This window comes from Calonectris borealis, chromosome Z (genome assembly GCF_964195595.1).
Source record: "Calonectris borealis chromosome Z, bCalBor7.hap1.2, whole genome shotgun sequence".
NCBI lineage: Eukaryota > Metazoa > Chordata > Aves > Procellariiformes > Procellariidae > Calonectris > Calonectris borealis.
In genome coordinates, this window is record NC_134352.1 from 49,219,365 (window position 1) to 49,243,231 (window position 23,867).

General features: G+C 38.4%; 1 protein-coding gene across 2 annotated transcripts in view; it reads left to right on the plus strand.

The window, feature by feature from the left end:
* Nucleotides 1–23,867, plus strand: part of MLLT3 (MLLT3 super elongation complex subunit) — a 134,438-nt gene that overhangs the window by 45,997 nt on the left and 64,574 nt on the right. The window contains exons 1-2 of one of the 2 annotated variants that reach the window (XM_075137885.1): nucleotides 17,815–18,201; nucleotides 20,801–20,883. In XM_075137885.1, the coding sequence (XP_074993986.1) occupies nucleotides 18,090–18,201; nucleotides 20,801–20,883 (195 nt within the window). In that variant the 5' untranslated portion in view covers nucleotides 17,815–18,089. Of the gene's footprint in view, nucleotides 1–17,814; nucleotides 18,202–20,800; nucleotides 20,884–23,867 lie in introns of those variants that run through there. The other variant, XM_075137884.1, reaches the window with a different exon arrangement.

Consider the following 23,867-nt stretch of genomic DNA (forward strand, 5'->3'; position numbering starts at 1 on the left):
GAGAGAGAGAGGCTAGGCTGTACTTGGGATCCTATACAATAGGACAGTGATGACTCTGAAGTCAATGCGATATCTGCAGATAATGAGAAACGATGATGATGTGTGTACTATATAGAAGAAGGGTAATATAGAGAGCAGCAATACTGTCATGGAAAGTCCTCAAGCTGCACAGAGAGCTGCTCATAGTTTGCCCATGATCCAAAACCACAAAAATAAGTATTTGAGGCACTGTATTACTCTTAAGTGTCTAGGGTACTGTAGACTTAAGATACTGTGTTGGGGAAAGCAAAACACATGGAATTCAGTAGAGCAGCATATTTTCATCAGGGGAGGAAATGGTTTCATAAAGTTTCGCAGAAGGAGTTTGTTAATCTCTGCTAAATAGTAGCTTCCTATTTCAAGCTTGTATTAAATTGAGTTGGAAAGAAGCTTTCTTTCTAATGTTAGTTGTGTTACTGATGAGAGGATGAATGAATAAACTTTTTAAAAGATCGGAATGACTGTGGTCTGGGACAATACACTGAATAAGGTACACAACTTCTTTCGTGTAATATGTCTTAATATCACTTTTGTTTCTGCAGCTACTCATACAAAGTAGTAGTACAAGACATTAGCCAGTGATTGAAATTTTCACTTAGAGGATACTTGAGTAACAAAAATAATCAGTGCCCACATGCCTTTCTATAGAGGCCTTTTTCTAGCTGTGGCCTAACTTCAAGGTCCAAGGGGTTAAATGTATTCGTAATACTTAATTTACTGCAACAACTGACTCAACCAAGAAAAAATGTGTAGGTGCCAAGGAAACTCTCACAAGTTGAATAAGCTACTAGCCTCTGGGAATTTCATTGTGATACACATGGTACATATTAGGGGCTCTTGTGGGAAAATTGTATTTTATAGAATGTGAAGGAAAAACCAGCATAATTCACAAAATGATCAGAATACAAATGCTTTGTTAAAGGAATTTTTACTGTAAGCAAAGAGCAGACAAGCAGGGGATCAAATTCAGTGGGAACAGATGAATTAAAGTTTAAGTTATACTATAAATAATGTATAAGTGGATCTTAACCAGCATGGCTTACTGAAGAAACATCTAAGCCTTACTGCTTTCCTTAAGGACCAAGGCTTTTTTCTCATTTTTACATATCCCCATGAAAGCCAGCCAGTTTCAGCCAAACTTGACAAAAGAGATGGGAGTGTCGAAGATGTTAAGTTTTTCTGTGTTTTATGAGAATTGGTAGCTTGTGGAGGGGAGGACAAACCCAAATTAGTGCCACCGGTGAAGGACAGGCAACACAGAGGTTGATACTGGCCCTTTTCCTGACCCGTCAGCCTGGATACACATCAGGACTTGCTAACTCCTGCTCAGAAATGTGGGAGCCTGACTGGTTATCCTGCTGGGCAAGAAGCTGGAAGACGTCCCTGGAGAGGAGCCTTGGGAACAGGTGAAGATGCCCAAGGCACGTAGACCATACAAAATCTGGATCAAAATCTGCTACTTTGAGAACTGTTTATTGCAGTTAGTCAAAGCAGAGACCTAGGGCATTTGAGCTTTAATGGCTTTGATTTTTTTTTCTGTTGTCCTGTTGTGTAGCCACAGTCTGACAATGTGATGGAAGAAACAGTATTACAGATTTGTTATCTTGTGTGAAACATTCGAGGCTAAGACACTGCAGCTTTTTTCTGTAACTTCCAAAAAATCTTGCTGCTTTCTGGTAATGTTAGTTTTCTCAGCGTGGGCTTCAGCAGACAAAGATGAACAGACTATGCTTTCTCCCTAGTCCTTTTCCAAACCCCCTCAGAGGCAGAAGAGTAAATTTTGAATCCCGTTCTTCTGAATTTCTGCTCTCGGGGTGGTGAGAAGGAATGGGGGAACAAAAGTGCGAGCACAGTTTGTCTATCTGTCTTGGCTTTCTGATGAAGCCAATTAACTGCTGCTGGGAATAAGAGGATAAATGAGCCCCTTTTATAGAGAATGTCAGCTTGAACATGTATCACATGTTCAAAATATGTCAATATTAGTAACATCCAGAGGGAAGCGAACAAAGCAAGAGCTTCTCTAAGGGTAAGAACAATCACAGTCAAAGAAAGAGGATGAGCGCTGGGAAGTATAAAAAATTGTTGGTTACTCTATATCCACATGTTGCTCACAAGTGGAAAAACTATCTAGAAGGATTATTGCCAGAAAACTCTGGATGAATTTAATTTGGTAATAGATTCCCAGTCATAACTGTATTGTTTCCCAGTAGTTTGATGGGTGCCAAACTATAACTGGCTCCACCATTTTTCTTTTATAGTATTCTCATTTAAAAGTGTGGTGAAAAAGATCCTTTTTTGTGCGTCCTGGGAGCAGACAACATGAAATGAATGACCTGTCTTACTTCAAAGCATTAAAGTAAAAAATAAAGGGTTTGTTTAGAAATCTGTAATAAGCAACTCCTGTCTTCTTCAGTTACTAAATGAAATTGTTTCCAGGGGAGGAAGTGGGATATTAGCGAAGCTTTTACACTATGTTTTACTTCTATGCAAAGAACTGTGTTTTTAGTCACTACCTCTGTTCTAGGAGAGAGAACCAGAATCGAGTTTATTCTGTGCCCCCTGAACTCCCAGCCACAAACTGAGGGACCAAGAATGTTGAAAACAACATACGTATAAAATGATTGTTTCAAGGATTTGGGGGACCCTGGAAGAAAACAGAAGAGACAAACCAAAGGTTTTTTAGCCTCAGATTGGGGATCTTAATGCAGGTTTAGTGTTCTGGATGAGTTGGATGGATTGACTTGGAGTCCAGACATCACATTTGCTACACAATTGTGTATGGTTTCAAAGGCTAAAATGTATTGGCGGCTGTGAAGCGTTAGGTGTGGAATGGTGAAGGTTATCTGAACACCTAGAAGGGTCATAGCTGTATTTTTTGGGCTGTTGCTGCAAAAACCAGCAGTGGCGGAGGCAGAAGTATGGATTCCTGTACATCTTTGTGTACTTTTCTGGGAGGAGAGTTGGTTGAGAGGTGAGAAAAGAGAAGAGCAGAAAGCATTCAGTATAGGACAATATACAAGTGTAAGGCTGTTTTTTCTGTAGCTCCATGGAAATTATCCATTTAATTAACTGTGTCGAAGCCATACCCCAAAGTCTCTGCCGAATGCTTAGGTCACTGGCAGACAAAGCTTGGGGGTTTCCTGGAAAATTCTGTACTGTAAAAGCAGTACAGTAAGGATACAAAGGTGTAAATTGCATAATTCCATACTTACGATATTTGTATTAACATAACAAAGGAGATCTATCACTTTAACTTAGAAAGCATATGTATTTTCTACAAGTAAGGAATAGACTTGAACATAAACACTTTCACAAGCTGCCTGTTTCACAGGCAACGTGAAGATGTTAAATACAGAAATATTTGGCTTGGGGTATTGTTCAGCAGAAGTATCAAGGAGTTTTGTGTTGAATGGCATCTTATTTAAAACACCGTCCTTAATCATGTCGCAGGTTGCTAACAAAATAGCAAATGTTGCTATATAGAGAGGCATTCTTAGCAGAATAAATAACTTTAAAGGGATGTTAAATTTAAGGGGGGAGGGGGGGAAACAGTGAAAATAACAAAATAAGTCTTACCTTGGATTAATATGAGGTAATACCTAAACTCACAGTGGCAAGATTTAATGTAGGGAAATGTGTAGAAAATAAATCCAGGAAGGAGTGGGGTAGGCTGAGCAGCTCATAGTGAACAGCAAAAGCTTGTAGTGAACAGCAAATATATTGGTTTGTGTTGGATATATCTAGAAACAGAAATGGCTTCTGCAGTATCTTTAGGAAAAGGCACTGCAGAATACAGTGAGAAGAAAAGTCACTCCAGCCTTGCTGCAAGGGGATGCGGACAGTTCCTCCTCCTTCAGGGCTCTGTTGTGTGACACTATGGGAGGAAACTTGTAGAAGAACAAGAAATTGCCTTGTGGAGAGAGACCACAGCTTTAAAAGTTTGGTCTGAGACCGTTGTTAAAACGAAACAGTTTGCCTTGTGGTATCTGCTGCTTTTAGAAGGACTCATCTAGTGAGACTGGTTTCATTACTCTACATTAGAGATTACCTGAACATATTCAGAGTGTTCTGTTCTTCTTACTTGTGCTTTACTTTGTAGCCAGAGATCTGTTGCTGGAGAAGGTTAAGGTTTTTAGTCTTTTCCAAAACAAAACAGACAGCTTTATGGTAGATGTTGGTTTCTAGCATGAAAATTGAGGCTAGTAACAAGAATCTGTTTGATAGCCCCATACAAGCTACTATGAAGAAATTTAACTCCATCTCAGCCAAAACCAGTACCACCCAAAACTCTTTCCCAACCAAAACCAGCCTCTGTTGCCTAGAGGCTTTAAGGTTATCCTGTGGAGGAGAACGCTTCCACTGCCACTGTGTGTTCAAATCTGTAAGTCCATTCTGGGATGTCGTTAAGTCACTGAAGCGCAGTGTGTTTAGTGCCACAGACACCTAGCTTTGTGGGACTACTGCTGTGAAGCATCTTACAAAAATGGGACTAACATTAGAAAGATGCTGAAACTGATAACATTTCTGAAAATGGCATAATTCCAGTGGCATTAAATTATCTTTGTCATATTTTTGCACTTCTATTTATGTTTCCTATAGCTACTGGATGTATTTGGGGGGGCTTTCCTATGTCTCTAAAAGTAATTACAGCTTTGAAATACTCAAGTGTTCCGTGTTCATGCACAGATATGGTAAATAGAGCTTAAATGGATTAAGTGGTTTAAAGGATTGACAGTTGCAAGGCAACATTTACCAGCACTTACTGCTCAGTGTCATCTTAAGGTAACTGCTGTGTTCTGAAGTCACAGTAATTGGTACTTATGATGGGGAAGTGTTGTGGGAATCTTTTGGTGAGGGAGAGTTCAGGCTAAAAATTGAGAGAAATTATTCTCATCTGTTGTTGTAAGGCTTCAGCTATGGCACTGTGAAAGGGCAGGCATATTTGGGGTTGTCTTAAATGGCTAGTTTTTGCATGTGTGTTGAAACTTTGTCAATGGTATTTATAAGCACATGACTAGGCATCCTAATTATGTTATCTGAATAAAGTCACAGACTTATTTTAACTCTTCTCAGTGGTGTTGCAATTCTTGCTTTTTAATACTCATTTGAGGTTTCTTAGCTTTTTGTGATTTTCTGTTCTGTTTTTAAGAGGTGGGGAGGAGAAGATAAAACCTCAGCAATTCAGTTACCCAGAATAATTACGTTACATTGCAGAAGAGCAGATAAATAATTAACTGAAATAGCCAGTCATCCAATTTACCGGATTTGTATTGAGATTGCCTTGACTTCTTATGTTCATGAGTAGGTTATAGTACTAAGTGATAGGTACTTAAAATGGAATTACAGTTTAAATGGTGTCCTTTTAAAATTCATATTATATGTTTCTCCCTACATTGATTTCCGTTTGTTATTACCTTGTTAAGTGCAGGAAGTTATGTTAAGTCACCTGGTTTTCTTCATTATGCTCAGTTGGAGCTTAACCTAATTTTGTTTTATCAAGATGTTTTCTTCCCAGTAGGCTACCTGCCTTGTGTCCAGTCATTAATAAATGTTGTGAATAGCACTCCTGTATTGAAAAATACCTCATTAAGAAACATGAAAGTCGAAACAATCTGCCTGATTAATAAATAAATAAATAAATGAAATTAAGGATGCTGTCCGGTGTTTAAGTGTTCTGTAGTCATTCAGTTTCATGGAATTTTTTTTTCCTGCAGTGCATTGTGTCTATCTATGTGCTACTTCTCCAGCCCACCCTGATATTTTTCTTGGTTCTGAAGTCTTCAGGTAAGAGTTGGTTGTGCCATCATGATGCTGCATTCAAGTTTTAGACTTGTTTTTAGACTGACTTTGCCATGTATATTCTGTATTACTGGGCAGTTCTCTTCCTGTGTGTTCCTCATTTCTCTTCTTGTGAAGTGGACATCCCTACTATCCTTCACTCGCCTCTGGTGTCTTAAATATTTAAGCTTACTCTATCTGTGGGAAAGCTTAAGAGTGTCTGGTGCTCGTCATTGTTCTTGAAAGAAAAATTGAATTAGATAGGGCACTCTTTGCTCAGAGTGTTAATTTCAGTCTGTCTGTCTTTACTTTTGCTCTTAACTAAAGCAAAATGTTTCCTGCAAGGAAACGATGCTGTTAATTTCTCCTTTCCCCAAAGTCTATCCTGGAGCAGAAAGTGGTTTGATCTTTTGTGCTGTCCTAAGAGGAATGTAAACAGTTGGGGAGAATCAAGAATGTTCAGTTTCTACTCTTACGTGGACCATAATACAGCTTAATTGTTTTTATCATGCTGTCTTTTGTGTATGTAAGTAAATATTCTTAATAAAGTAACTTCAGGATATTTTGGAAGGTAGTAGTGAGTTCTAAAAATAGTTTTTTTGCTATGTATGTTTTCAATATCTGTCCTTTCCTTGCTTCTCTTAGTCCTCCTTTTAATTACGTTAACTAGGTTTTGCTTGGAGGACTCTTAAAAGTGAATCATTATTGAATAGCAGAGATCTAAGTGTGTCCCTCATACCTCAAAACCTGCAGACAGCCTATATATCCATTCCGACAGGTGATAACTGTGTGAGTGATTTCTGCCGTCTCCTTCAGCGTTTCCTGTAATCTCTGTCTAAATGGCACTGCGTATTGACATGCAGTACCCTAGCAAACAGCCACGGAAGTATTTTTAGTTTCTGAAGCACGTGGCTGATGTTCTGCTACTGACAGCAATTGGTTCCTGAAGATGGATGTGGAAGTTGGGTGCCAGAACGAAAGCCTTCTCCTCGCCCTGCTCCGCCTCATGGTTCTCTGAACCTGTCAGCTGCGGGGCTCGTACTAGCACATGTTTACTGGCTTCACTTCAGGTTTTTGTACTTCTGAACACTGAGAGTCTTCACAGCTTCAGTTTTATTACTGTTAGTGTTTTCTTTGTAGTATATTGGATTATGTGTGTGGGGAGGGTTCTTCAATGCTCACTCAGCATGAGGCCGAGGATGGGCATGTTCCTGACATTACGACCTCATTACTGAAGAAAAAGGGGTTTTTGTTGTGTTCATTTTCCTCAGATGACAGAGTAGTTAGAAGTAGCTCTTAATATGGCTGGCGGCAGGGAAGCGATGGGGAGCGCAGGAGTGCTTGAGGGTGGCGTGGCGCGAGCGGGCGGTCTTGGGCACCGGCCCAGGCGGGGCAGAGGCCGTGTATTTCTGCTGCCGCAGGAGGGGACGCAGGGCGGCAGAGGGGATCCCTCTCAGCTCTGCCTTAGATGAGAAGTACTAGGGTGTATGCGGGTTTACAGCAGATACAGAGTGCTCCCTGAAGGGGGTGGGTAGGGCAGAGCAGCATCTGCATGGAGGAACCCCCTCCAGTGCCTGCACCCCTGAACCCAGAGCCCGCAGCTTGTGATGCTGCTTGACCAACTTTTGAGCCAAATGGGGCTTTTCTGCCATTGTCTGTTCCATCTTCCTCTTCACTTTTCCCTGAACAAGCATGTGTGCTTTTTAGTTACAAGTTGTAGCTTCCTTACCATTCATATGAAGAGATAGAGGTCTTAGCTTGATAACTGCACTTATGGGTTGCCGTCCTTGGGTCCAGGTGCCCGCTGATGGCTGCCATCCCTTATAAGTCTCCAAAAGTGCCCAAAGGCTCCCATGTAACCTACCTGCAGTGGAGCTGTGGTAAATGGCAGCTGAACACCACATTAAAAGAAGAACAAAAAAAGAGGGGAAGGGAGGTGTGTTAGGAGGCAATTTTCTCAATATGTTGTCTAGTTAGGAGTTCTAGCTCAGTTTGAAAGGCAGCTTTAAAGACAGACAAAGACAAGCAGATGCTGTAAAAATGAGGCAGTCAAGCTTGCACCTGCTGTTTGACCCTGTTTGAAATTAAATTAATAGGAACATCTTGAATTTAAAAACAAATATCACCTGTCTTTGATATAGCATGATATTTTTAAAACATCTGATTGGTGGAAAGACATCCTTCTGAAAACACACAGCAAAATGAGTGGGGAAGTTTGCTTAGAATTTTGCTCTGATTTGGCTACATTTCTCTAAGTGCTTCCCTTTCTCTTTTTGTTTCTTAATTAACAGTGGATTGCATGCACACTGTACTTAGGGGTGTTGTTTCTTCACATCTATGAAGATCAGACTGGGAACAAAATCTAAGATGACAATTTCCCGGGGCAATTGCTAGTTTAAAAAACCAAACCAGAACAACAAACAAATAAAAAATAAGAGAGCTAAGGAACCCCCCAGAATTAAACATGCCAGATTTTGAAAACCCTTCTTGTGCAGTTAGTTATTGTCAATCAAATCTAGTATGGGAAATGATGTTTTGGATAAATTATGTCCAAGCAAGGAAGTCTGCTTTGATATAGAGAAGTTGTGAGCATGACTCCTTTGAAAGCACCTGATATGCTAGTCTGAAATGCTGATTTCCATTTTGACTAATTTAATGTCCTGTAGGCAATGTGTATTCTAATTCCAGAAATAATTATAAATGAGTATTAATTGGGGGATATTTTGTTAGATTGAAGCAAATTATTGTCAGGCATACATAATTTTGCAGGTTTGAATTGCTTTACTTCACCCAAAGTAGATCATTACATTCCCTTCATCAAAACTGAAGAAAAGTATGAAGTTTTCTGTTCCTCTGCAGTTTTTTTGAGTCATGAACACTAATGAAACAATGATGGTATAAGATTGCTTGTTTCTTGCATGTCTGGCTGGTGTCATGCACTTCAATTTTTGTTCAAGATGTTTACACTGAATTATTTATGTTTTCTGTTTTTCAAGCTGTTATTTAATCAAATAAAATACATGGAGAAAACATGTGCCAGAGTCATACCAGGAGAAGAGAAATACATTGCTATGAGCAAAGGAAAAGATCAGAGTTGAAGCAATTGAGAGTTCAGATTCAGAAGGTCAAGTGATGAATTGCAAAAGGTGTTCCAAAGTCTTTTTCCTAAGCTGTTCACTGTGTTCATATTTTCTTTGGCTGGTTAGGCTTTGTCTGAATGTGTAATTATATTGTTGAGTAGGTTTGAAGTCCAATTGGATTGATATGAGTGAGAACACAGAGTTCAGTACAAACCAGTAGCTCATTAATTCAGTGTTTCCTTATGTTGATTTCAGTTTAAATCTGGCAAGGAATAACCTGTGTTGAAATTGAGAAGAATTTTCATGTTTTTCTCAGCCCTGGGTTATTTAAACTTCAGAATCACAACTTAACTGATTTAGTGCAACTGTAATAAAGTAAACAAGGCCTGACTTGTTTTGAGGGAACAAAATCTGACCTAGAAAATCTGTCAAGGGTAATTTTAATTGTCATTTTAGCGTGTAATGTTCAAGCAACCACCCCTGATTTGGCAATTTTTTTATGCCAAAATTGATGTGTCATTTAATGAGATGAATTAGAGAGCTCTTGAAGAATATAGGGAGGCATGAGTTTTATCCTGGAAATATTTTAAATACCTGCCATATAGACAATGCCCTAGTCAAAGTCCAAAGACATGAAGTTTGTGCTTCAAACATACCATCAAACTTCAGCAGCTGTTTGAGATTGGTACAGTGTGACTGAATTCCTGTTTGATCAACTTGAAGGTGGAATGACAACCAAAACTGAAATCATATGTATTGAGAAGATTGACAGAGTAAAATAAGATCATTCAGTGCTGAAAATTAAGAAATAACAAACCTTCAATACCTTGGTAATGAATGCTAACAAGAGGAGAAGATATGAAAAGCAGTGTTTTGAGGAATGAGGTACAAAAAACAACCAGAGGCTATAGATTTTTAAGAAGTGCATTAAGTGCCACCTCTTAAACTTCTGAGCATTAACTCAAATGTTACAGATACAGCTCATTTGTCTGTACATGGCTTTAAACATACTAGCATGCTATACGGTCATACAAAATCTGTCTATTATGCAGATTAATTACCCTTTATAACTTTGTAATGACATTTTTGTCATTTTGAAACACTTTTGAAACACTTTTCTGTTTCATTGACATATTCTTTGAAGTTCTTTTAAAATAGTTTTGTAGAAGCAGAACATTATTGATTAGGAGTGTGACATAATTCTTCATAAAACCAAACTTGCCTTTGCCAGTGATTCTAAAAATATTTTTCATGTGATAATGCTGTCTAAACACTGAAGCAAAAGTTTGGGATATTTGGTAGCAAAAATGAATGTTAGCACTTTGCATATGTTCAGGTCTATTAGGAAGCACTTAACTTTTTCCAGATCTGCAGAACTAAAACCCCCAAAATGTTCCTCCAGAATTATCAACAAAATTATTTACTTATTACCCAATGCTTGCAACTCAACAGTGGAATTACAAAGATGTCATTGACAGGAAAACTGGAAATAATGCTGTATGTTTCTTCTCTCAGAAACAACTACAGGCTAGGATTTACAGACTAAATGTTTTTATTTTATAACATATAAACACATAAAACATTGTTATTGTTTCAGTCAATAGACTTCTGATTTGTTTTGATTTTTTTAAAGAAAAAGACCAGTTTGCAAACGCAATTTTGTCCAGTTTTTTCGCTGACGTCTTTAAAAGAGCAGAGTTGAAAGATTGCAAAACGAATGGCTTTCATGCCTAAGAAAGCAGTGTGCTTTCTTAGCAAAACCCTAGCCATGATCTATTAAATGTGTATTTGGACAGCATGGTTCACGTTATTTTTGTTATTGTTTTACAGATTACCAGCAGATTAGTAGTGCAAATGCAGTCTCATGAATATTTTTTTTAAGGTGAAGATTTTTTTACAATGGTAATTGTTCACTTCATGCTGGAATTGGCCTAGGACAAAATCAGTTATTCAGGATTAGACCATGTGCCACTTTGAAAATTTTCTGCTTTTAAGGCCCAACCTATATTTCTTCCCCCTCCCTTTTCCGTTCTACATACAAAGGGGAGTTTGTCAGCTACATAGTATGTAGGGCTGCAGAGTTTGAGAAGAAATATATCTGTGGCTGGCTTTCAGGAATTAATATCTTACCTGTACCTCTCTTAGGCAGAAAAATAAAGCTGTAGGTGTGCTATAGTGGTCAGAAACAGCATTGCAATTTTAATTATTTCTGTTTGAAGAAAATCTTAAGTTTTGTATGCCCCTTTTTTATAATTCACTCATCATTAGCCTCATGTGGCTACCTGTTCTCCTTTTTTCTTCCCTCAAAATGTCAAACAGCTGAATAGTATAATTGTTGTGATCATTACCTGCATGCCAACATATATAACATCTGCATTACCTGCATGCAAACACAGCTCTCAAACTGTGTTTATGCCTGGAGCATACATTTACATCATATACATTATAAATGTGTTTGCACACAGACTTCAAATCTCTGTACTTCAGGGTATTTTTGGTTGTAGAGCTTTGTATTGGTCTGTTACACAAGTAATGCTAAGTGAAAGCCAGAAAAAGCAGGCACGTTCATATAAACACACTGTGTAAATAATTGTTCCAGCCTTAGCGGTACGGTTTTACGTTCCTATCATATTAGTATGTCAATGTTTTGCTTAAATTAGGATAGCATACTTCATTGTATCTTCCCATTTGCTAATGAATGGTATTAATAAAATGTGTTTGAAGAGGTATTTTTCTCTTCCTTCTCTTAGTCCCACTTTCCAATTGCTAAAATAACTATGAAATGTAGACTAGTATTCACGATTTTATATGTGGCTGCTCTGAACAGCATCAGGAAGACTATCAGGTAGACCATAGAAGCAAAATTGATTATGTTTTCCAGTATATTTAATATGAAGAAAGAAACATTGCAATTAATATTGAAATACTTTTGTAAGAAGCAGTTTCCTGCTGACCTAAGTTAAAATATATTGCAGCCTGTCTGCAGGCTTCAAAGGGCAATAAAGATATATACTGGGTATTGTTCCTCCAAGTGCAAAATGCTAATGCAACAGATAAATAATGAGGATGTGCTAACTGCATTGAATTACTATCTTGCTCTTAGATACTAATTAATATTATTTCAAATACAAACTCTGTATTCATTGTGAACAGTAACTGAATTATGCTGTTTTCATGGAGAATGTGCCCTAATCTCCTATCTTGGTTTCTTAGTTTTAAATACTTCATTTAATCTTCTGTGAAGAGAAGTTCTCTACTTGGCTTTTGGTGGAGAGTGGTGATGCAGTCCAGGAGCTGCTCTAGCTATTCAGAAATCGACTCGCTTTTGTTCCTGGAACTACTTAGGGGTTTCTTTTTAAATGTCGTGTAAAAAGTGAGCTAGATTTATGATGACTAGTCATAATCATGAATGGTAACTGCAGTAGCAGATTTTGTTCTTTGCTACTGAATTTCACAGAACTTCTAATAGACAGCATTACAGACATGGATTCTCAGCTCTCTCCTCTTAATGCAATGGAAAGGTTCGTACCAACTTTGACCGTTAGGCAGCAGCCAGTTTTTCTGGTTTTAAGCATTCCCAGATGGGGAGACTTACCTTCTCAAGTCATGAGACTTTACCTTCTCAGATTTTATGTGACATTGTTCTTTACAAGAGAAGTTCTGATATTTCTCTAAGTTACCGTATGTGCTCCATAGAATGAAAAGCCTTACAAATACAAGAAATTTTATTTACTTGATCATTAATGAAGTAAAATAGCCACAAAGAACTGAGAGTTGTGATGGAAAAATTCTTAGCCTTGGCTTGCAGTTCAACAGAAAAAGTTTGACCCTACTGTGGCATCGCTGGAATATAGAGTAATTTTGATAGCTCTGAAAATATTTGTTCCCAGTTTGATCTTTGCATTGCATAATGAAGTTAAAATGGAGAACTAAATAGATGTTTATTTGGCTTTCTCAAGTGTCTGTCTAGGAGTTAAGAAAAAAATATGCTTTATGCAAAGTCTTTTTATTGAACAGGGAGAAGTATATAGTTAATAATAGAGACAGAAATTACTTCAAATCCTGCAATTGTGGGACCTGTTTTTCTCAGTAAAAGAGAAAATCCCCAGGGCTGTATTTTCTGTGCAAATATGAAGATGCATTAATGCACAATTACTGGGAATTTTTATTATTCTTAAAATAGTAATGTTGTCTACAGGACAAATTGACGTTTGTAGTCAAGAGTTTTTAAAGTTACATCTAATGTCTTCCACCAAAAATAATTGTCTGGTTTATTATGTTATTATCCAGACAGCCTTAGCTGCAGTTCAGTTGTTAAGGATCTTTCCTGTTCAAAGGTTTTTCTTTTGTTTCAGTGGCATGCTTTTCTAAGGAAGACTTCTAGATCAGGTACTTTCTGGAAGTCATTTACTCTGATCCATTGATACCTGAGAGATTTTTTTTTTTAAGTCTTTTTTGAGAACGACTTCCTATTGGGGGGAAAAAAAAAACACCCTAGAATTAAAAGGTGAAATCTAGTGTAGGAAAAACGTCAAAAATTTTAAAAATACTCTTTTTTTTCTTCTCTTTCTCTCTGATTCCCATCTTATGTGGAGGAAAGCTGAGGGAGCAGACAGAAGGGATGGGAGGCATGAACTGTGAATGGTCCTAGACATCTCCAGTAACTTCCGTATGTCTCATTAAGGATTGTTGCCTGTGTGTGGAGAGCAGAATATAGATAAATAGCTTTCTGTGTCCTTGAGTCGAGAGGAGGGGCTTCTGCACCATCTGGGACGTGTACTGAAGTTAGAAAGCTTGCAGGTGCCTGAGGATCTCTTGATAACTATGTGTAGCGGGGCAGTCAAGAGAAGTGCTCCTCCTGCTGGAAGTCCTGGAAGGGGTGGGAAAACATGGTTTAATACATCATTTCAAGGTCTGGTGGGTGATTTACTGCCAGCCAGTATATCTCCAGAATCTGGCATGTGAGGTGGAGCTTTTAAATCCTTTCCCCCTCTTCTCCCATTTCAGCAATGCTGGAAAATACTAGAAAAATGAGTTGTGTGAATTTCAACAGTATAACTTTACACAAGAGGGAACTTGCAAGTTAAGGTAGCCCTAGCCCATCTTCTGGCAGTACAAATTGCTTTCTCCTTTACAGTTAATGAGTGAAGATGCATTCTTTCCCATCCACAGCATGCATACATTAAATGGGCTTGCACAGCATTGTGAAATAGTGAGGATACCTTAGGTCCCCCTTCTAATCTCAAACAGTTTATGTCAAAATGCTTAGTGATTGTACTTTTAAAGGCCAGCGGGTATTTTATATGTGCTGCAGAAAAAAATCAAAATTAGGAATTCCTGGATTCATGTTCTCAATTGTTTCTAGTGCTTGCAGACAGATAGTATATGTGCACTGAGAATTAGTATAAGAAAGCGTTAAACTACAGAAAAACACCTTTAAAGTTATCTGAATTATTGGCAGCATTATAAATGCAAAACGGCAACTTGCTCCACCTGAATCAGAGGATGTAGGAAGCTCACTGCTTTATTTCAGAAACTCAAAATTGTGTGTTCAAGGCTTACTGCTGTCTTCATGTGCTAAGAGGAGGAGTTAGAAGGGCATATGTGGCCTTTCAACTATGTAAAAAAAACCAAACCAAACCAAAAACAAACAAACAAAAACAACAAAAAACCAAACCAACCAACCAAAAAAAACCCAACCAAACAAAAAGCAACCCACCCCCAAAAAACACAAACGAAAAAACCAACCAAACGAACAAAAACTAAACCTTACCTTTGTTAGTCTATTTTTGTTTGGAGTGATAAATTTGATTTTAAGTGGGTGTTTACTACACTCTCTGCTGGTCTTTTAGCAATGTTTAAAGGCCAGTGCTGATTTAAGTACTCCAGTAAGACCTAGATTTGGAAAACCTTGTTGGGCATGATGGAGGTTTTTCTCCTTCCCTGCCCTCCTGTCTTGTATATCAGTTTGATCTCAATTGATGAAGAAGCTAGCCAATGGTCAGGGAGTAGACATTATATACAGAAACTGTCATTCCAAAAGTTAGTTAGGGTTCACTTTATTTAAGGGGTTATAAGCTATATCTTGCTATCCTATCCAGCTGGTAGAAGTGGTGGGAATCTGGGCTTTCAGTCTGTGGGGCAGGGAACTTGGTATGATTGTAAATGCAATGCTGAAAGCTCAGTCTTAGTTCTCTCTTGGTGCCCTCTGTGCTTTCACTTCAGGCTTGTATCTGTCTCATGACATACTTGTCAGCATAAGGTGTTAAGCAAATGGGAACTCCTTATTCCTAGCGTAGGAGGTACCGTTTAACCCACACTCAATTTATTATTTTTTGCTACCTTTTGTTTGAACCTGCCTAGCAATTTGTTGGTATTAATGGCTGAGGTGTGCCTGAAGGTAGGGCATAATGGGCCCGTTCTCTTCCTGCCTCTTTTTGTATAGAGTCCAAGTACTGCAGCCACCAGCTGGGAAGGTGAGCTACAGAGTAGCAGAGTCAAAGAGCTTTTGTCCACATCACAGCTGAATATTTAAAGCTGACTTCTTACTGCAGGAGGGATTTGGTACCACAATCTGCCTTCCTCTGAAAGTGAATGCCACCCCTTTGTTGTGAGATTTCTTTTAATGAAGATGGTGATGAAGAGAGGGAAGAGTTGGTCGAAGGGTGACCAATATGAGCAAATTATAGGCAAGAATCTATAAAATACCAGTACAAAAGAGTCACGATTAAACCAGTTCTCTATCAAAAAGCTTCACTTCCTCCAAGCACCCACTTGATGTATCCTGCAGGGTGCACAAAATATATGTGAATTGTTACATTCATTGTTCTGCATGGTCCTGATGTTGTTGTGTCAGCATCTGCCTAAAAGGAACTTCTGCCTTTCCTTACTCATTCTGACTGCATTTTTTAATAAAGGAAAAATCTATTCGCAATGAAGTATTTAACAGTGTCGGAGTGGCAAATGAATCTCATGTTAAAGCTTTTAAAAAGGGTAGCTCTTACTAGAATTTTTTTTATTGTTATCTCCAAAGGCCTCAGTGTGATCATTGTTACTAAAATGCATCATCATGGCTTGATTTGCATCTGTTCCTTAGGGGTCACTTAATGTCTGATGCAACACATGGGAATGCATGTGTGAACACAACAAAAGAAAAAGCAGTGCTTCACTTGTGACGTAAAGAAGCAAAATATTTGAGATAAACGATTTAAGCCATTTGTGTTAGCTGTAGAGAAGGCATATTCACTAACAAATAGGGGACAGGTAATCTACAACTCATAAATTCCTGTCCTGGCTTGCTGTGATCTTGGGTAACTCATTATGCTGGAATTATCAAAAGAATTTAGTTGTAGAATGCACTAAATGAGAATTGAGCATTTGCATATCTTTCTTATGTGTAGAATGAGAATAATAGGCAATTTTACCAAAACAGATACTGAGATGTCATGGAGAAGAAATCTTTGTTAATAAAATTGTTTATTAGTACTGATAATGTTGTTACTGAGCTTTCATTAAAAAACGCACATTGATATCCTGCCGTTGGTCTCTGGAAGGCACACTTTATTTGAGGAGCGTTTGAATAATTTTTATCAGCTGTGAATTACTGCACTTGCATTTATGGGAAGGCTGGTCAAAATGAATGGATCAGCATAGCCAATATGCTTCTGACTATTCTAGTTGTTTGTGAAGTGTTTGTAATACAGCTAGGTACAGTTGGATTGCAGCTGAATGTCTAAACAGTCCTCTGTCAAGGGAAGTTAAGTGACAGTATACTGTAGGTGACCACCTGAGGTATGTACAGTACTGGAAGTCAGTACCTGTGCAGTTGCACATGTGTATAGATGTGTATGCTTCCCCATTATTATGGAAAAATGTCATTCCACCTGTGACAACTACTTCTTGTCCTAGGACCTACTCTAGCTTCTACACCTCCTCTTCCCTCCCTCCTTTAACAACTTGTGTAGTCTTTTAGTTTCACATAAGTTCAAGCCTCTGCAGGATTTTAACAGCTTTTGCTATAGTTAGAGTCCTGTTTGAACTAAGTTCCCTTCTGTGGCCTCAAACACACCAACATTACTACTTGTTACAGCAATGTTCATCCCGAAGTACAATGAAACATGATGAACAGAAGGAATGGACTTCGGCAGAATAATTGTGTGCATAAATGTCTATTTTTATTTCAAAATTGTATCTAAAATTGCTTTAGGGGGCTGGTCTATCTGTGTTGGCAAATGCATGTGCAAATACCTGAGATTAAAGCTTTCATTTATGGAAGAAGAGATATCATCCTGCATTCTGACAAAGATATGATAACAGTATAGTATCGTGAACTCCTTATCTTGCCTTACACAGGCAACAAAAAAATTAGCTTATTGTGTGGCCAGTAGGCCTAAAGAAATCTGCATAGTTTCGCTTTTCTCTTTACTTCTCTTCTCCTGGCTTTACAGTTCTCATGAAAAGAGACACTGTGTTATAACTGGTTTGTAATTCTGCATACTGCTGGATGCTTCTCCCTGCATCTCAGTGAAGATGTTATCTGGAACTGCTTTCTCAGTGCAGGCACTAATTTTTTATTGGATCTGTAGGAATCTGTAGGGCCTTAATTGTCATAGAGACTGTCCTGAAGTTGGACTGCCTAGTCAAAAGATACAGGAGAGAGGGAGGAACTGCATTGTGATCATACAAGCTGTTTCCGTAGGAAAAAAACCTGACCAGAATAATTAAGTCTTAGTGGTACTGTTGTGCAAGAGGCTTTGTTTATCTGGTGATTGGGATACATTTATAGGTGCCACTTCAAAGGAGAGGATCAGTCATTGGGGAAATGCCTCCGTCCCTCTGGATGGGGAGGAAATCGTTTGTTTGTCTGTAGAAGGGTAGTGTTTTCTGCTTATCTACCTGGTCTAGTGTAGCTGCTTTTTTTAATGAGCTTTGAGAAGCATGTTAAGGTCTCCAGGTGCTTTCTTCCTCAAAATCACTCCTTCCTAGTTTCTGTTGTTGGTTTTGCTCTGTTGGTCTATACCTGCAATTGGCTTTTGTTTCTCTTTTCCTTCTCCACTACAGGTTTTTTTTCGCCTCTCCAGTTACTTTTTTCTCTCTACCTTTTCTGTGTTTTATCTAACTCTTGCTACTTCTCTTTTCTCCACTCAACAGACATTGCTAGGATGGTTGCCTGTTGGCTCAGCTAAACCACACATGTCATCGCAGCCCTGGTTACTACTTGAAACAGTTCAACAAAAAAAAAAAAAACTTGTGCACAAATACGCTGTTTCTGCCAGTACATATAGTAGTGGCTTCTACAAGAAAGGTGAGGAAAATACAATAGCTTTCATTTTAGTTGCGGTCTACACGTATGCAATAGCATGGAGCTTTGCTCAGTCACTTGCCTTTTTTCAGGAAGGTTTCATTCACAAGATTGTAGGATTTTCCTTCTATTAAAAGCCCATCTTTGAGTTTGGGAAGGCACCCAAAGTAGTTTCCTTAAGTATTTTGTAACCCATCACCCAAGTTTCAACAAAGCCTGCAAGCGTAACAGACTTTCACATTACAGTTCTGAAAACAAACTTTGACAAGGTACTATCCAGCATGGCTAACAGCTGTCTTAGCTGAAAGAAGAGAGATTTGAGGGAGGGAATGAAAAATATTTATGCTGACAGTGTTTTCTGCACCAATTAAGTTCTCAGGAAGAAGCTGATGTGATATTTATTTAAAAAAAAAAAAGTGATTTGTGACTTGTCATGTAATGGAGCCTGAAATCTCTGTAACAGTTAATATATTATTAAAGTTTCTAAAGTTTCTATGTTTCCATCTGGATAAATATATGCTGTATAATCTTTTCCTGTTCTTATATAAGTGTATTTCAGCCTTCTGAACCCTGCACAGCCATTCAAATAATACTGGGAAGGCTTTCTCCTCAAGTTGTCCTCTGAAGGCAGAGGAGGAGCAGAAAGGCTCCTCAGTCTTTCACTGAAAAAGTCATCAGTATGTATTACTGTAACTTGTCACTGTGCTTAACTAGGACTATTATATTTACATTTTTCAAATGCTCTCCTAAGGGAAGACATGTCAATATAAGGTGAAATACTACTTCTGGGCGGTTCTAACACAAAATGCTCAGTTTCCAACTTAAAAGCTTAGTATGTCTGAAACCACCTCTCAGATTTGACCTATCATCTTAACACTTTTCTTCAAAATCTTTCAAATCCCACTTTGTAAACTATATGTCCTCTTTTTTCCTGCCAAGAAAAACAAACTAAGGTCTGTAGCTGCAAGAAGGCAGTGTTGCAGAAGAGTCTGGAAAAGAGATTAGTCTTGTTCTGTTTTTGTCATCCTTTTCCCTTTCTGTTGATTGCATGAGGTGAACTGGGTAGTGATAGCCAAAAGGTGAGCAAGGACTTGGAATCTTCCTCATCCTTGAAGTCCCTGCATGGGTTTGGTGCTAGCAGAGCAGGAGGAGAATGGCAAGGTAGTAGGACAAAATTCTGCTGTGTTCATTTACTTGGGGATTAACCAAGCTTGCGTGTCTTCAGAAAGCTGATGTACTGATCACACTATTGAGAATCTAGCAATGGTTATATTCCTGGATGTGTCTGATGTGCCTTGTCATGTTTTTGGGATGATAGATGGTGGTAAGTGCCCATCTGTGGTGTTTTGCTAAAAAGAATAATTTTGGTATTAAGGCCCTGCACAGTTGACTGCAACACACACTTTTTGTGAAGTGTAGTTTAAGTTGCACCTGATACAGTGCAGTGAGCAGCAACCAGGCAATTCTGAAAAGAGCATACATCCTAGCAAATGAGGGTCCATCTGGGAGTTTGAATTTTCTTTTGGTAAGCAGGATTGATGAGCTTGAGCAAATGTTTCTGAGGAGGTCAACCCGTTGTATATGAATTGCATCATTCTACCAGTCTGCAGTAGAGAAACTGTCATTGTTCTATGATGTCACTGAGATGGTAGTGCACATGACATGAGTTGTCATACATATCAATGCAGCATTTGGAAGCATCTGAGTTGATGCTGCAGGAGACGCGTGGTTTCTCAAGCTCAGCCTACCTTTGTGCTTACGTGTTACGTGGGATAACCTCTAATGAGGTTATCACGCAGCCAAACAGGAGAAGGAAGAGGTGGCTTCTGTTCCAAGTTCTCTAACAATCTGCTTTTTGTCACTGGCTGGAGTTGGCAGGCTAGTGTCACTTTCTTCAGAGAGCTCATGTTCAATACTACGGGGATTTCATGTAACTAAAAGCCCTTGCATTAAGCTAAAAACTTCAAGGAAAAGATGGTATATTGGAGCTAGTAATATGCACTGTCATATTAAAGAAGTCTGAATCCTATAGGGTAAACCTGGATACTGTTTTAACATAATACGATAGTTAACCTTCCTGAGGTTCTCAATGGTATACTGGAATGTTGTGTCAATTTCTTTATTTATTTTAAATTACATTTATTAGAATTAGAATTTTATTAGTGTTAGGTTATGAATGCATGAATGGCAGTTCTTCTGCCCTCTGCATGTTTAACTTTCTCAGGGTGGAATCCTATATATTTTCCATTCCCAGAACAAGCCTTGGCTGCAGTGCCTATGTAGCCGTTGTAGGTACTCAGTGGGTCCACCTGGTGTTGAAGTCCCTGGTGGTTCTGCTTTAGCAGTCTGAAATGATTGAAAAAGAAAGAACAAATTAGAAATTTGCTATCCCTGAACTGTAGGTTGTGTACAGGCAGGAGCGATTTGCTTGCAAAATTCATGTTGAGCTGTGCACAAGTATGTCCTACTGTGTGTGTGCAGTTTTGTAATGGTGCTGTCATAGAACTATCGTCACAGATTATTTGTTCATATGTTTGGCATGTGCGTTTAAAATATTTTTTGTGTGTGTGTTTTAAGTACAGGTTTTTCCTCTTTGTTTCAGTGTGTAAGGATCCACCCTACAAAGTTGAAGAATCTGGGTATGCTGGTTTCATTTTACCAATTGAGGTTTACTTCAAAAACAAGGTATGGAATCACATACTTCTAATTAAAAAAAAGAATTAAACAGATCATGTGGAAGTCAGGGTTTTTTAAAGATTTTTAAAGTTTAATTCATAAACTCAGTTAAAAATTAGGTTTAAAGCTATCTTTGTCATTGCTGTTCCTCAATTCATAGTCATTGTAACTTTTAGAAATGTGTAATTGTATTTAGTAGATAACTCTATGAAATTAGGATTACCTGATAAAATAAAGAAATTGAATGTAATTATTCAGAAGAATTACTAGCCCTACTCAGAAGTGGACAGACTTTAAATAATGCGTTAGGAAGTTGAAGAGCCACTTAAACTTTAAGAAAGGAAACCAATCTTGATTATGTTGATTTCATAACGAACTTATTGTTCTATTTTAGTATTGCCAATTTTTTTAATTTGTTCAGGTTTTGATCTTTCTTTTTCTTTTTTTTTAATCCTGCATCCTCAGTCTGAAAAAATATTCTTTTAGACTACTTGTGAACATTGACTGTACTCAACTCAACATTACTGGGGGGCAAAGTTTAAAAACAAACCCAGTGCCGTTCTACAAAGCTTGCATTATTGTGGTATCTCAAATTCTAAGTCTTAAGTAAATGCTGCACTTACTGTGGGTCTCTTAAATAGCGAATACATAGATGTTACATACATCCTTTAATGTATGTAACAGGGTCTATATTACTAATAACTCATTCATGTAAAAGGAATTCGGTGGGGGGGGAATTAGAGCAAAAAGCTTGCATGGTTTAATGTACAGTACCTTAATAACTGCAGTATTTTAGGTTCCTTTTGTATGTCATGTGCCTCAGTGGAGCTATTATTATACTTCGCATGCGCTTCTATGATACCTGTATGTTTATTTTATATTACCAAGATGTAGTTTAACATAATTATTTCAGTCAAGTCAGTGTTACATCTTTAATGTGTTGAATGCTTGGTGAAAAACTAAAACCGAAAGAAAATGTAAATGCATAGTAAAAGACTTTTGCTGGAACCCTAGTGACTTAAAATTTGTGTTAGAGTACAACTTTGCAGCTGATTATGCCTTCAAGTAGATATTCCAGTATTCTTTTGTCTTTCACAGAAAGCTCTGTCAAGGTGTGAAGTGTGGATAATTCTGCTCAGGCACTTTATGAGTTGTAGGTTTTGAACAGGTAATTCTGAAATGTTCCCTGTATCAATCTGTGAAGAGCAGGGCTTAGTCTACCCTGTTTGCTGTTGGAAAAGGAAACAGAACTGCCTCAGTGAGTTGACTGGCTTTTTTGGTATGCTTTTTAGCTCTGTCTCCATTAGGGAAGCAGTTTTGATTCATTCAGAAAATCTAATGAAAAGCAGCCCATTCTCTTTAACTCCTCTGTTAAGAGCTCATCCCAAAACTGGGCAGACAAAGGCAGAAGACAGTGAGTCAATCATTTCTCTACAGAAAACTTCCTGCCCGACATTTCTTTTTTTGTTTTCACTCAGACTTTTGGCTGCCTTTGCTGACTGTGGAGACCTGCAAGTCTCAGGAGTTCTCCAGCAGGAGTTGTGCCTTAGACTGAGATCAAGAGGGCAGCAGTGATTACAACTCACATCACCCTCAAGCAGCATGTGGAATTAGGAAGTTTGCAAACATCCCTCACCCCTATTTTGGTGTCATGGAATACGGCAAGCAGCAGTTGGACTGCGAGTCAGCTAGCTCTTCACACAGCTGCAGCAGCACGCCCTTCCCTGGGGTCAGTATAATACAAAAGCAAAGTGGCACAAAAATTGAGCTGGCATTCCTGAGGCAAATTACTGCTTTCTCCTGGCTCAGCTACTCTTCCTCCCCTAAGCCACTTCACAGGTATTCCAGTACAGAAAAAGAGGAAATAGACAGAAGGAGGAAGAGGAGACAGACCACCATCACTTATTCAAGGTAGACAACTTTTCAATTTCTGGTTCAGAAAGTACCCTAACAAATAGAGAAGGCAGGGATACAGGAAGCCACCTGGATCATGGAGAATTAAAGGGTGCCTGTTCCCAGGACTAAACAGAAATTGGTAGAAAATCTAATAGGCATTTCACCCTGACGGAAAATATTCCAAGCTTTAAAGAATGAGGGAAATGACAAACAAACCCCCCTCCCAAATATAGCAGCAGGCTATAGTTGTTAGCCATTGAGACAAAGTCCTTAAAAAATGCTTTTAAGTCAAAAGACTCCTCCTACTCTGGAAAATGCAGTCCACTTAGGATAAGACTCATAAACTGCCGTATATTCTGCCTTCACTGTCACACTGTTTTGAAATAATGCAGTGCTACTGAGAGTCCTTTGTATAGTAAAAGTCTGCTTTGAAATCACTGGTTATGTTCATCAAACTTCCCACAGAATTCTTTGAAGACTCCTGTTTATAAATTCTTATAACTTTGCTTTTATGGCAAAGCTGCTGGTACCAACTGTTTGCCTGTAGCAACATCACAGTTTTCTAAGCAGACCGGGGAGTAAATCACTTCCATTTTTTTCTGCAAGAAATCACGTCTTAGTCTTTCTAACAATAAGAAATATCTTCATCCATGGTTGTCTTTGAAAATGGTCGTCAAGAAAATAGTTCATCTACGGGAACTACTCTCTTCGGTCTTCAGAAACAGACTACTGCAGGCCTTTTATTTCAGATCCTCTTCTGTTGTCTCTTCTCCAAGTCTAGAGATGGGACGATGAGGATCTCCCTTGGCTGTGTTTGAAACCTCTGATTTAACTTTTAGAATAACTGAGATTTCTACACTTTCTGTTCTTCGCATCCTTGGAATCCTGAATCAAAACTAAACATTTTTTAATGTGAATTTTTTAAACATCTGTCACTGAACAGAGCACACATTTTGATTACATGCAGCGTTGGATAAGTGCTAAGATTTTGCTGTATTTCTTCCTTCTCTTCCCTCATGGTTCCCTTTTTACTAAAGCTTTTCCTGAATTTGACCTTCTACTTGTGTTCTGCCTTAAGACTGGCATTGGTTTGGTGG